The sequence below is a fragment of the Physeter macrocephalus genome, chromosome 21 (assembly GCF_002837175.3).
Source record: "Physeter macrocephalus isolate SW-GA chromosome 21, ASM283717v5, whole genome shotgun sequence".
In the NCBI taxonomy this organism is placed as follows: Eukaryota; Metazoa; Chordata; class Mammalia; order Artiodactyla; family Physeteridae; genus Physeter; species Physeter macrocephalus.
In genome coordinates, this window is record NC_041234.1 from 3,834,800 (window position 1) to 3,848,529 (window position 13,730).

Below are 13,730 nucleotides of genomic sequence, written 5' to 3' on the forward strand. Positions count from 1 at the left end.
GCACCTGCTCTAGATATACCCAGCAACAGAGCGTGACTCAATAAGTAGACAAGAGTCACATCGGGGAGTGACTGAGCCGCACCTACTGCAAGCATCCACAGCCCCACAGGAAACAGAGCAGTCCCGCCCTGCCAGCCCCCACGTTCAGGGTCAGGAGACGCCCCTGCCCTGGCTCGGCCACTGATTACTGTGAGGCCCTTGGGAAAGTCACTTCCGCGCTCTGGGCCTCTGTTCCTCCTTTGCCATCTGGACAGAACACCATGGTCCCGCCTAGCTCCCAGTGCTGCTGTGAGCATGCGTGAGGAGAAGGCGGGGTGCTGAAGGGTCCCGGACTCTTGCTGCCAGTGGCCCAGAAGGGTCCTGCGCTGGGAAGCTCTGGTCCTGCAGGAGCTACTACTATTTATTTTTTTAATGACTCAGATTTTAAAAAAAATTTTATTTTATTCTATTTATTTATTTTGGGCTGCGTTGGGTCTTTGTTGTGGTGAACGGGCTTCTCATTGCAGTGGCTCCTCTTGTTGCAGAGCATGGGCTCTAGGCACGCGGGCTCAGTAGTTGTGGGAGAGCTGGAGGAAGCTGGTGAGTTAGTATCAGTCCTAACTCTGCCCTCACAGCAGCAGGTCTAGCTCAGACATTTGGGGTCCCTGGTTTGATACATCCCTAAGAAAAGGCGAAATTGCTAGTTGGTATTTTTTTGTAGTGGTGACCGTCTACCTTTAGCTACTCCACTGGGGTCCCTCTTTCCTGAGAGGCGCATATGTTGGTTTTCTCCCCCGAACATCAATGCTGTCCCCTTCTCCTTCCTTCCGACTCCACCACGCCGTGACTTTAGTCAATAACATTACCTTTCTCTGTGTTTACCTTGATGTTGTCAAATAGGCTTTATAACCATGAAGAAACAAGGGTTTCTGTTTGCTTTGTAACGGGTCAAAGACACAGCCACTCAGGGGAGTCTTTTGATAAGAAATACCCGAAGATCTTTGTTTACAGAGGGGTCACGTGAGAAGCCCTTCCTCCTAGGTTACCGGGGGCTGGGAGGAAAGGGCCATTGCTCTGAGGCCAGGAGGCTGTTGGCCAAGGGCAGGGACATCGTCCCTCTCCACAGCTGGGCTCGCTCTGCCCCAAGTGGCAGTGGTCAGGGCAAGGCGCATGCCTCACAGTAGAGCCTCGCCTGACCCCACCAGGCTGATCTCAGTCCTTCTCCAGGGAGCTTCTCAGGTTGGAAACCAGACCCAGAGGCTTCTGAACCCTTTCAACCACGCTCTGAGCACAAATCAGGAAGGCAGGGATGGGGGTGGCAGGAACACAGACGAAGGAGCTTTCTTCTTTTTTTAAGGAGCTATTTTTGAGTGACTGGAAATAAAAGCTAAACACAGGTGTGTTCTGCACCCGTGGACATGTTCCCAAATCCACAAGAATTCTATTTTATAAATAAACTAAAAAAGAAACCATTCGGGTTGCCACATTTCATCCTAGTTTCCAGGGACACACACAAATAGTTCGGGCCTTTGCGCATTATTTCAGGAATCGAGGAGGGCGTATAGGCACCCACTAAAGGTGTATGACTCATTTTCTAGAAAACTATACGAAGGGACAATCTAGGGCTAAAAATGAGGGCAACGTCTGCCCTGTGACTCCTGCCACAGCTCATAAAAGCAGGGCAAAGGGAAACCACCTTAACTGACTATAAAATGAAACCACCACCAGAATTTGGTGTAAATCAAGGACGTCTACAGCAAAAGCCATCAAATTTAGAGAAAAGCTATTTCATCTCAACTCATAATACAATAAAGAGACATATCAAAGTGCATATTAAACAAATTGTGGCAAAACTATTCACTCTGCAATACGAAAAGCACACAGTCATCTAAATGAACTTCTGGGCGATACCTAAACTCAGAGCAAGAGTAAGACTTTTCTATAAAGCAGGGTTTGACAGACTCAGATTCCATCCTTCCCACCTTCAGCAGGCAAAATATTTATGGCATGTTTTCTCTCCAAATTCTTGCTGAAATCTCACCCATTGCAAATTCTTACCCATTGCAAATTCTTACCTATTTTAGGTATATATATTTTTTTACCACTGTTACCTACTTTATATCATGGCATTCCTGCCCCAGCTATAAAGTGGGCCCAGCCACAAGAGCCCTTGCATTCCCATTTCTGAGGTCAGAGAAAGAGCAGAGATGAACTGACAATTCCTAGGATTACAGGTACCACTGATGGACCCCTCCCTGCGAGACGCACTTATACACAGCATCTTAGTACATCCTCACGGCTGCCCTGTGAGGTCGGCTTTAGGGCTGAGGAAACTGAGTCTCAGAGGGGTTAAGTGACATGCCCAAAGACACACAGCTAGGAACGGTGGAGCTGGGACTCAAACCCTGGTGTCTCTGAGCTGGCAGCCCACGTGGCACTTGTCATTTTAACATGATGCTTCCAACAAACTGGAATGCTAGATCAAGGCTGGCAGATATTTTATGAGCATGGAAGTCAAAATCTGCAGAAGTACAAGGAGTACAAGAGACCTGATTTCACAGATCATATAAAACAATAATAAAAACAAAATGATAGAGCCTAAGGGGCTTTTTTTTAAAGCAACAAGCTCAAAATGGGCCCAAGCACATGACGCAGCATGAATTAAGACTGGTTGTATTATTAGCTATTGAAAACCAGCTACGTGGGTAAGCAGAGGCATCCTGGGTATCGGGAACATGGTCTGGGCCAAGTTAGGGAGGAGGCACAGGTAAGAAGGGGACAGCTTGGGAGAGTTCATGGAGAACAGCAACGTGAACAAGGCCAGCAAGTCAGACTGTGGCCAGACCACGTGGCCGGATATCTAGCCTGATCTTACAGTGAAGGAGAGAAAGGTACCAAAGCCCTTCGCTGGAACAGAGAGGTTACACGAGCAGAGGCTGTTATGGGATGATAAAAGGCAGGGGCTAGGGTGCCAGGGAGGCAGCAGGTGGAAACTGGAGCTGGGAAAGCATCCCTCCACTGGTCAGCCCAGGGCTCTCCTCTGCAGCATGCTCTGTGGAAGGTGCTGGAGAAAGGAGGAGGGGGGAGGCCCTGGAGGTGCAGACCAGGGCCTGGCTCTGCCAGGGACAGAAGTGGCAGGGAGGCAGGAGGGCAGGAGCCTCGGGGGCGGGAGCTGCTGGGCTTGGGGGTGGGGGCAGGGTGAGACCAGGAGGAGCAAGATGACCCACCCGGGCACTCTGGCCTGAGCAGCACAATTAGTGTGCGAGCCAGGACAAGGGGCCAAGTGGACAGGGAGGGTGCCAAGTGCTCGTTTTGCAAGTGTAATTGTGATATCTGTAAGCTGCTTCACAGGTCCAAACTGCTTCTAAACACATTCAGCTGTGGAACCGGGGAAATCAGATGCAACCCTCAGGACACTCCTGAAAGCAGCCTTCCACCTCCGCCCGGTTCCTTTCTCCCTACTGTGTAGATAGGACCGGGAGAGAGTCCCTCTCTGACTAAATAAGCTCTTTAAAAAACTTCAATTCCTTTTATTGGACTGGATGTCAGGCTGGGAGGGAGGAATGAAATCATCAGAATGAACGTGTTCTCATCGTATATAATAATCAAACGACAAGGACTGGAATATAAGATGTTAAGGTAGCAATAGATGTGTTCAGACAAGAGACCATCCATGGTGGGCTTTTCTTTCCCCCAAACCTTAGTAAATGTTATTGTACATCCGGTTTTCAACTGAAAAGAGGGTGCCCCCCCAAACAAAAACAGGAAAGTGAGCCCCCTCATTACAAAGAGTGGCAGTTGTTTAATCCTCTGTTCACTATATCATCATGGGGAAAAGTGCTCTACCCCTTCCCCTGTGGTAGTAGAACCAAGTCTCTGTGCCAGTTATCAGAGTATTCTTATCATGCTTCACAGCCATTTCATGTATTTGGTTAAGGGTCTGATTTAAAATAGGAACTGCATCGTGCCTAGGAAAGCATCCCGGAGGAGGCCCGCCCGCAGGACAAGGGGAAGGGTGGCAAAGAAAGAACCGCTTTGCGTCCTAGGCTGAAAAGCATGAGAAGGGCAGCGTTTCCCCTCCTCTGATTTCCTCTGGCCACATTCAACCCCTACAGAGACGTATTGAAATAAGTTCATGGGAGAATATTTTACAGGTGAAAAGATGGATGAGTTCTGGGGCCATCAGTAAAGCAGGGAATAGTGTGCTAGTCCAGAAAGGCGCCCTAGCATTGTCCAGCACACCACTTTCGATGGAGCGGGTGAGAGCGCCAAGCTTTCTCCCTAAAATAATCTGACCTTTGGCAAGCTTCTTAACCTCTGGGGTCATGCATTCCCTGGCATCTATGGCTCAGGCTCTCAAAACACACAACCTCCACAGCCATTTCTTAGAGGTAACTGTCCTTGATTATAAGGTCATAAAGGGAAATCCTACCAATCACTTATGGACACACTCGGGGACAGGGGATGGGGGACGGGCAACACCATGGTGCCTTGTCTCTCAGTAACAGCCAGAGGCAACAGGACCCAGGGCCTGCTTCCCACCCTAAGCCCCTGTTCTCTCTCCCCTTTCCCTGCACCCTCCACCCTGTCAATGCTGTCCAGCCCCACATGAACACAGGCAGCCACATGATCCCCCAGTCACGCCCGTGCTAAGGGAATTCCACATTGCTTGCCACTTACCTGGATACAAGACTAAAAGCACGTTATACATCCTAAAGACTGCTCAGCTTTTCGTCGTAGTCAACCATCACAAAAACCCTATACATCAGAGAAAAGGCCATATATTCCAGGAATTACTTAAATAATGGACCTTTCAACCACCCACTTGGTGAGTACCATCGCATGAAAGCATACACAGCACATGGTCCAGGTCCTGTTAAGCTGTGTCACTTCACACAGATGTAGTCTAAAATCACTGCCTGTAGTGATAATAAAATCATCCGAGCTTCTCAGCCCCAGCAAGACGGGCAAGATTCTCTCAGGCACACTACCTGTCTTTGATCTGTACAGTAAAGGCTTACATTCTTTAAGCCTTTTCTGCCTGTGAGGTACGACCTTGCCTTTTGGAAGCCCCTCCCTGGATACCTCATGGCACACAGCTTTGCAGCCAGGGCTGCTGTGGAGGGCGGGCTCTCTGACCAAGCAGGCCGCCTTCCACCTTCCGGGTTAGCCCTTCTGGGACAGGGCCACGCAAATCTGCAGCCGGCTCCAAGGCAAACGGAATCTACTGGAGTTTCAAGTTCATTCATTCACCTGGCTACATTTGGCTTAGCCTGATTGAGAGGAAAGATGTAAGATTCTTCCTTGGGAATGCAGGATCATGAAAATTAAGTGCTTCAAGGGTTAAAATATAAGCATGTACTATCCAGTCAACACCTCAAAGTGGTTCATAGTTTAGAAGGCAGGAGGGAACCTTTGTTTACCTTATTAATGAGAGTGACTATATCTCCTTCTTTGATTGTCAATTCATCATCGTTCTGTGCCTCATATGGAAATATTACTTTGCAGTAATCCTTGGCTGTAAGAAGAAAAGAAAACACAACCTTTAAAATGCTTTATCTAATGAGCTGGCCCAGAAGGAGATGTTACATTAACTTCAGAGAAAAGCACGCTTAACAGAGAGGACACAACTACTGCATAAAGAAAGAAGGGTCACCCTCGGAAAACTACCCAAGATTGCTCATTTCTGGTTCATGCATATTTATTCTCATTTTTCCCTCAAAAATCATGTGACATCATGAAAGCTATTGACTGCTTTGCTTCTCTCAGGCAGAAAAGCAAAAAAGGTTTCCTTGGTCTCAGAAAATAAATGTGTATTTTTGAATACTCTTTATTTTCCTTTTTTTTTTTTTTTTTGCGGTACGCGGCCCTCTCACTGCTGTGGCCTCTCCCGTTGCGGAGCACAGGCTCCGGACGCGCAGGCTCAGCGGCCACGGCTCAAGGGCCCAGACGCTCCGCGGCACGTGGGATCCTCCCGGACCGGGGCACGAACCCGTGTCGCCTGCATCGGCAGGCGGACTCGCAACCACTGTGCCACCAGGGAAGCCCTAAGTCTTTTTTTTTAAAATTAATTAATTTATTTTTATATTTATTTTTGGCTGTGTTGGGTCTTCGTTTCTGTGCGAGGGCTTTCTCTAGTTGCGGCGTGCAAGGGCCACTCTTCATCGCGGTGCGCGGGCCTCTCACTATCACGGCCTCTCTTGTTGCGGAGCACGGGCTCCAGACGCGCAGGCTCATGGGCCCAGCCACTCCGCGGCATTTACATACCATTTTATATATTCTTCAGGTGAATACATAAGTAGACATAATCTACAAAGAGCAAAAAGCTTAAGTTTTGCCCTCACTGTCTTCTTCCACACATCACTGAATCAGAAACAGGGTATCTGTATGTTACAAAGCTGACACGGCACTCAAAACAATGAGAAAGACTCCATTACGGTCCATCTTAAGAGACACAGATGTCAATGGAGTTGTATGTGAACATGTGTCAACCGCAAATGGCCAACAAATACTGACCAAATGCTCTCCACACACGTGTCCGGGGGGCGAACTTTTCAAATATGTCCCATGGTCTCTCTGTGGGAACCTGCCTACTCAGGAACCTAAGACTGTTCATCAGCAAGGAAATGCACCAGCTTTCACCAAAGAGAGAAAAACACTAAGGCCACTCAAAATCCATTCAAATATGCCCTGAATTATATGCTTTTGAAAGTCTACCGGATATTAAAACCTTCTCTATTTACACAAAAGCACCTGTTTAGAAGACACTGAAAACATCTGTAAGGTATTTGGGAAACTAAGACTTAGAAAACAGGTTTAATGACACAGGACAGAAGGTGGAAAGAAAAATTCAAGAGAATTAGTATCTACCGGGACAGGTATTTATTAGTCTGCATCAAAGTCAACAACCCTAATGGCTTTGAATGGCCTTAAATATTGCCCAACGATTAGGCCAACTCCTGCAGACAGATTACAGCCTAGAGCTATATATACATAAGCATCAATTACAGTGTCCCTAGTACACTTTTTATCACTAAAATGTGGGGTTCTTTTTTATTATGGTTAATGTCACATCAATCAAAGAGAGTGATATATAAAATCAACACAATAAAAAGTCTATAATACAGACACACTGTGGTCTAGCGTTGGGATATGACAGAGAATAGGGAGGGGAGGAGGGAAGAAAGGGGAGAGGGAAAGAGAGGGACTTACTTTGTTTACAGATGCTTTTGCTTTCTGTCCAATGGCTTGAAGATATCAGTTACACCCCCTATCCTAGTGCTGGAAACCTTCTGTCTTAGGTACTCTGGGAAGCTGATGCCTTTTGCTCCTTAACTTGTGCTAAGAGGCACTAGTTCTAAATCCCATCAATACCAATCCGTCCATATATTCCTAAGCCCACATAGCTCCAATCTCTCTTAAATTCGTTACAGCAAACCTCCCAAATTCTGAATTGGCCCAAATGTTCTAAAGGGAGGGAAAAAGTTAAGCATCTTTATATTGGATAATGACAGCTCCTTACCAATTTTCCTACTGACTGTGCTAGTGAAGTATGACTACTCAACCTCAAAACTTACAGCAACACTGAAATAAATACAGTATTATTGAAGAACTGCCGTGCAGAGTCCTGGCTTTAAGAATAATTCGTTGGCTCAAAGTCATGGAAATGTTTTACACAGAAGATAAGACATCCGTGGCCAACAAAGAAGAGGAACAAGTCATGTTTTTATTCCTTGCCATCAAAAAAAAGTCAATTACATAGAGAATGGACTTGAGGACACAGGGAGGGGGGAAGCGTAAGCTGGTACGAAGTGAGAGAGTGGCATGGACATATATACACTCCCAAACGTGAAACAGATAGCTAGTGGGAAGCAGCCGCATAGCACAGGGAGATCAGCTCGGTGCTGTGTGACCACCTAGAGGGGTGGGATAGGGAGGGTGGGAGGGGGGGAGACGCAAGAGGGAAGAGATATGGGAACATGTGTGTATGTGTAACTGATTCACTTTGTTATACAGCAGAAACTAACACACCATTGTAAAGCAATTATACTCCAGTAAAGATGTTTAAAAAAAAAAAGTCAATTAAGTGTGGTAGACATAGTTGGTTAACTTCCCGGCCACCATTCCCCATCCCCTTCCCAGTTCATAGAATCCTAATTTGCTCAGGCATTATACTCAGGAATAGGGAACACTCCCACAGCCCTAGGGATGAGTCAAGTACGTCTAGGCAAATAATATTTTTTATAATCATTTTAAAAATTGAAGTATAGTTAATTTACAAGGTTGTGGTAGTTTCAGGTAGACAGCAAAGTGATTCAGGTACATACACACACACACACACACACACACACACACACACACACACACACAGGCACATTCTTTTTCAGATTCTTTTCCCATATAGGTTATTACAAGATATTGAACATAGTCCCCTGTGCTATACAGTAGGCCCTTGTTGGTTATCTATGTTATATGTAGAAGGGTGTATATGTTAATCCCAAACTCCCAATTTATCTCCCCCACCCCCCAGCATCCCCTTTCGCAGCCATAAGTTTGTTTTCTATGTCTGTGAGTCTATTTCTGTTTTGTAAATAAGTTCATTTGTACCATTTTTTTAGATTCCACATATAAGTGATATCATATGATATTTGTCTTTGTCTCACTTACTTCACTTAATATGACAATCTCTAGGTCCATCCATGTTGCTGCAAATGACATTATTTCATTCCTTTTATGGCTGAGTAATATTCCATTGTACATATGTATATATATGTACCACATCTTCTTTATCCATTCCTCTGTCAATGGACAATTTAGGTTGCTTCCATGTCTTGGCTATTGTAAATAGTGCTGCTGTGAACATTGGGGCACATGCATCTTTTCGAATTAAGAGTTTTCTTCTGATATATGCCCAAGAGTGAGATTGCAGGATCATACGGTAACTCTATTTTTAGTGTTTTAAGGAACCCCCATACTGTTCTCCATAGTGGCTGCACCAATTTACATTCCCACCAACAGTGTAGGAGGGTTCCCTTTTCTCTGCACCCTCTCCAGCATTTATTATTTGTAGGCTTTTTAATGATGGCCATTCTGACTGGTGTGAGGTGATATACCTCATTGTAGTTTTGATTTGCATTTCTCTAATAATTAGTGACATTGAGCATCTTTTCATGTGCCTGTTGGCCATTTGTATGTCTTTTTGGAGAAATGGCAAATTTAGGTCTTCTTAGGCAAATAATATTAATTTCTCTCCCCTTTGTTGGTGATTGGTTGAGGGGTAAGCATGTGATCCACTTCCAGCCAATGAAACGTGAGGGGAAATGTGCCGGGGGGGGCAGTTAGATTTTGTTCCCAGATAAAAAAAAGACACATGAGGAAAATAGTTGCCCCTGCCTTTTTGCTCTTAACACTGTTTCATCCTTGTTGGGAGACAGTACACAGTTTGGTGCTGTTGCAGCCACATTTCACCTCTGAAAGGAAAGCCAAAAAAATCAAAGAGGAGGTGACCCTAAGCCCTGACATTATTGAGATGTCTGTTGAATTAACCAACTTCAGGGCACCTGTCTCTGGATCTCCTGTTACCTGACTTAATATAACTCTATTGCTTATCGTTACTTTGTGGTCAGGTAGGTATTTATCACTCAAAGCAGAAGGTTCCCTGACATGAAGGAACTCAGTAGAAGAAAGAGGACACTTCCAGTAACCTCCTCTGAAACACTTCACTATAATCTGCCTCCCCCACCAAACCTTCTCGCCATGTATCTTTGTCATTCCCTTTTCCCCCCAACTCCTCCCTTGCTACCTTAAGACCTGGCCTCCTAGTAGGAGGTTCGTAAATGACTATGGAATTGACTTGTAACCAACATAGAAAACATTTACAAGAAAGTACTAACATGCCTTTAAAATGTTTCACGGGGCCATTTTGTTTTATGCCCACAGTTTTCCTATAAGCTATAGGAGGGTAGGTGTCCCTCTGTCTTTTTAAAAAAACAGCTTTAATGATGTATGATTTATATACTATAAAATTCACATATTTTAGTTGTACCGTTTGAAGAGTTTTAATACATTTATATAGTTTTGTGGCCATCACCATAACCCAGTTTTAGAACACTTCCACCATGTAGCTCTGCTGTTTTATATGTGAGGCCTTAGACACAAAACTATCTAGAAAGCATCAATTTGAGATAAAAGGAGGAGATAAAGGTGCCAGTGGCTACCATCAACTACCTGTCTCTGCAAAGCAGGTTCCCATACCATACCTCGCCCCTCTTTGTAACCCCAGAACCTGACACGGCTCCCATTCAATGTTTCTTGATCAGCCTCTAGCAACACCTAAAAAGTAGAGGAAAATCTGTGGGATAGCAAAGCAGGAGGAGAAGATTCTGGGCTAGAAGTCAGGATAGTCAAGACTGGGTTTGGTCCCCCCTGGTCTTTCCCAAGCACACAACCTGAGGCAACCACACCGTAGCTCTGGACCTCATGTCCTCACGTGTAAAAGTGAGGCCGGCCAAGGAGCGCCAAGAGGAGAGTTTGTTTAACTTTAGCAGGACACTTTCAGCAAATTTAAACTTATTCCAGAACTCCAGTATAAAACAACTAAAAACAGAGCTGTCTGGTTAAATTAGAGAGTGGGGCTGGTCCATCTCCCACCCAGGTCCCCAGACACATCCCAGTGAAATGCTGGAGGCGTCAAGGAGCACACTGGGCTATACCTACGTCCTCGCCAGCTCTGACAGTTCACAGCTCTAGTCATGAGCACCGTTAACTCAGAACACTCCTGACCAAATATGGCAACCCTTCGCCTCACATTTTAAGTTATTATGATATATTTGAAAATAAGAATTTGTTTTTACTTCTGAGGCATTCGGGCCCTAATTCAGCAGTACTGGAAAATAAGAACATTATGTTGGTTTGGATGCTCCAATGGTTTTAAGACACTCAAAAAAAATTCAAATGCAAAAAAGTTCATGAACTCTGAAAATACGATTTTAACTTTAGAGTATATGGAACAAAGATGTTCCCTACTTTAATTCAAGCATTTATTGAGTCACTACCATGAAAAAGATATTGTCAGTTCCTGGGCCTGTGATATACAGGTCAGTCCAACCACGCCCTCCCACCCTCGCACGGAAGTGACAACCTAATGCCTGGAGAAAGGCGAGGGGAGAAGAACGACAGTAAGAAAAGACAAGTACACGAATAAGCATCAACTCACTATGACTGAATATTGTCATGGTGTTTCAGAGAAAGGCAAGACTGCATGCAGGAGAGAGATGACAAAAGAGGAGGCATTTGATATGTCTTGAAAGAAGAGTATAATTCCAAATCCTTTTTGAATGTGGGAAGATTATAAATTTTAAATGAATAGCAGACAGAAGTAGAGAGGAAAGGACTGAAGTTAATTTTTGGAGGCAGGCATTTTCCTTCTATTCATCAATTAGATGGATTTAATTAGTCCAAGATCAAATAGGAATGAATACACACACACACACATAAAGAAATAAAGGCACAATTTATCCAGTAATTAAGATGATTTTGCCTCTATTTTTTCTTCAGAAAGATTTAAAAATACTAATAAATTAGCATAAGACTGAAACCTTAAGTCAGTTCTTAAGCTTTTTTGTCTTAGAGTCCCTTAAGAATCTGATAAAAAAGCAATGACTCTGTCTTTCCAGAAAAAGGAAAACAAAAACAAAGACACATTCAAAGGTGCAGAGAAAATGTGGTGTACAATATCAGAAGGGTCAAGGACCCTGAATCTCTTGCCCAGTTCCCAGTCAAGAGCCCCTTACTAAGTGATGATTGGCATTCCAATTTTAAGATACGCCAAGAAGTCCAGTCATAATTCACACCACCTCCAAAAAAAAAACCACAATAAAACAAACCCCCCAAAACCCATTATGTCACTCTCTAAATTTCTAGAAATTTACGTGAGGTTAAAAACAGATTGTTCACAGAATTGAAATCACATGACCACATCCGATGACACCCTTCAGCTGGCTGTATAATCTATTCATACAAAAAACAAACAAACAAACTTAAGAAAATACCCTCTCCTTAAAAAAAGGAAAAAAGCAGAAGAAACAGAATAAACATATCAGCAAAGAGAACGTATAAACACACACCAAGAAAATAACATTAAATTTAGAACAATTCTGTGGGCTCAATCTAGGACATGAAGATCAAAACCCCATGTGGCACAAAGTCTGGTAGGAAGCCTTCCAGAGCTTTCAGCAGGGATGGAAAGTACCAGGTCATGCCTGGAATTGAAAATTTTCTTTTCCTTTGGGACACTAGAACAAACACATCAAGCTCAGTGGTGTCTACTTTCACCAACATCAAAATCTGAAACTTCTTTCATTAAACTGACAAATATTATCAGAGACACTACTGGTTCATAAGCCCTTATCCAGAAGCCCTGGGGACAGAATTTTTCAGATTTTAGAAAGGAAATACATTGCACATGCCATATAATATGTAACATCACCAGCTGGAGTCTGGGGCTGCACCCAACCATCAAATACATTAAAATTTTGCAGCAAATGGATGATTCGTCACCCCAAGTGGGATAAATAAAGACTATACCTAGATGTACATTAGTCCAGGACAAGTTTTATCACCCAAGGAGTGACAAAACCCTTTTGGTTTTCGGGAGCTTTTTGTATTCTGGAATTGCAGTAAGGGTGTTGACTTCTATCATGTTCTGGGGAAAAGGGAATAAGTAAAATAAGACTAGTTATCTGGTTCTCAGGGAGCTTCTAATCAAGGAGAGGAAATAAGGCAGGTATACACAGAGCTCTGGACAAGGCAGCAGTGAGGAGAGAATGAGAGTGATGTGTTTGCCTTAAAGCCTCAGAGATTCAGAAATGGGGCAACTACTTCCCAAAGGAGAGACTCAGGGTCCCTTCTGGGAAGAGCAAAATGGCACTGGCCCTTGCCTGGACAATGTTCTAGCACTTTGACCAGAGGAGGAGGAGGAGTAGGGGTGTTTCTCAACCATCCCCGATGACAAGAATGCTGTAGGGCACCTGTTTCTTCTATGCCTTCCCAGATCCCTTCCCTAGGGATTCTGAGGTGGGACCAGGAATCCAGCAGCTAAACCAGCACCACGTCCCCCAACCCCGGGTGATTCTCATCAGCAGGGATGCTTAAGAAACACGAGTCTAGGTTAGTGGTCCTCATGCTTGAGTGGGCATTGGCATCAGGTGGAGGACGTGTAAAAACAGAAACCCCTGGGTTTCCGATTCCATAGGGCTGGAGCAGGGCCTGGGGATTTGCATCTCTAACAAGTCCCCAGGGGATGCTGACGCTGCTGGTCCGGGGACCACACTGATCTAGCCATGGGTATTAGCAAAATGCCAGGAAGGAGCCAAACAACCGTGGGGACCTGGAGGGTGGGCCAGCGCGGCGGCACTGCCGAGGCTGTCTGTGCTGCATGAGAGATTTAAGTGAGAAATGCAGTTCTGTGTCAGTCTGAGGATCCAGGGCTCGTGGGGAGGGGTGAGATGAATACGATTGTTCAATAAATACTAACTAAGTGTCCAGTGTGTGCCCGGCAGCAGAGATATAGGAGTGCCCTCCTGGGGTGTATGACAGTCTACACCAGTGGTTCGCAACTGGTGTGACTTGGCTCCCCAGGAGACACCGGCAATGCCTGGAGACATTTATGGTTGTCACAACCTGGGGGGAGGCGGTAATAAGTATAATTGACATCTAGTGGGTAGAGGCCAGAAAGCTGCTAAACATCCTAC

General features: G+C 44.9%; 1 protein-coding gene across 9 annotated transcripts in view; it reads right to left on the reverse strand.

Annotated features, from left to right (window-relative positions):
- The window catches only part of SH3KBP1 (SH3 domain containing kinase binding protein 1), a 346,648-nt gene that overhangs the window by 88,410 nt on the left and 244,508 nt on the right, over window positions 1–13,730 (reverse strand). For all 9 annotated transcript variants that reach the window (XM_024115253.2, XM_028482479.2, XM_028482476.2 and 6 more), the window contains one exon: window positions 5,403–5,497. In XM_024115253.2, the coding sequence (XP_023971021.1) occupies window positions 5,403–5,497 (95 nt within the window). The remainder of the gene's footprint in view (window positions 1–5,402; window positions 5,498–13,730) is intronic.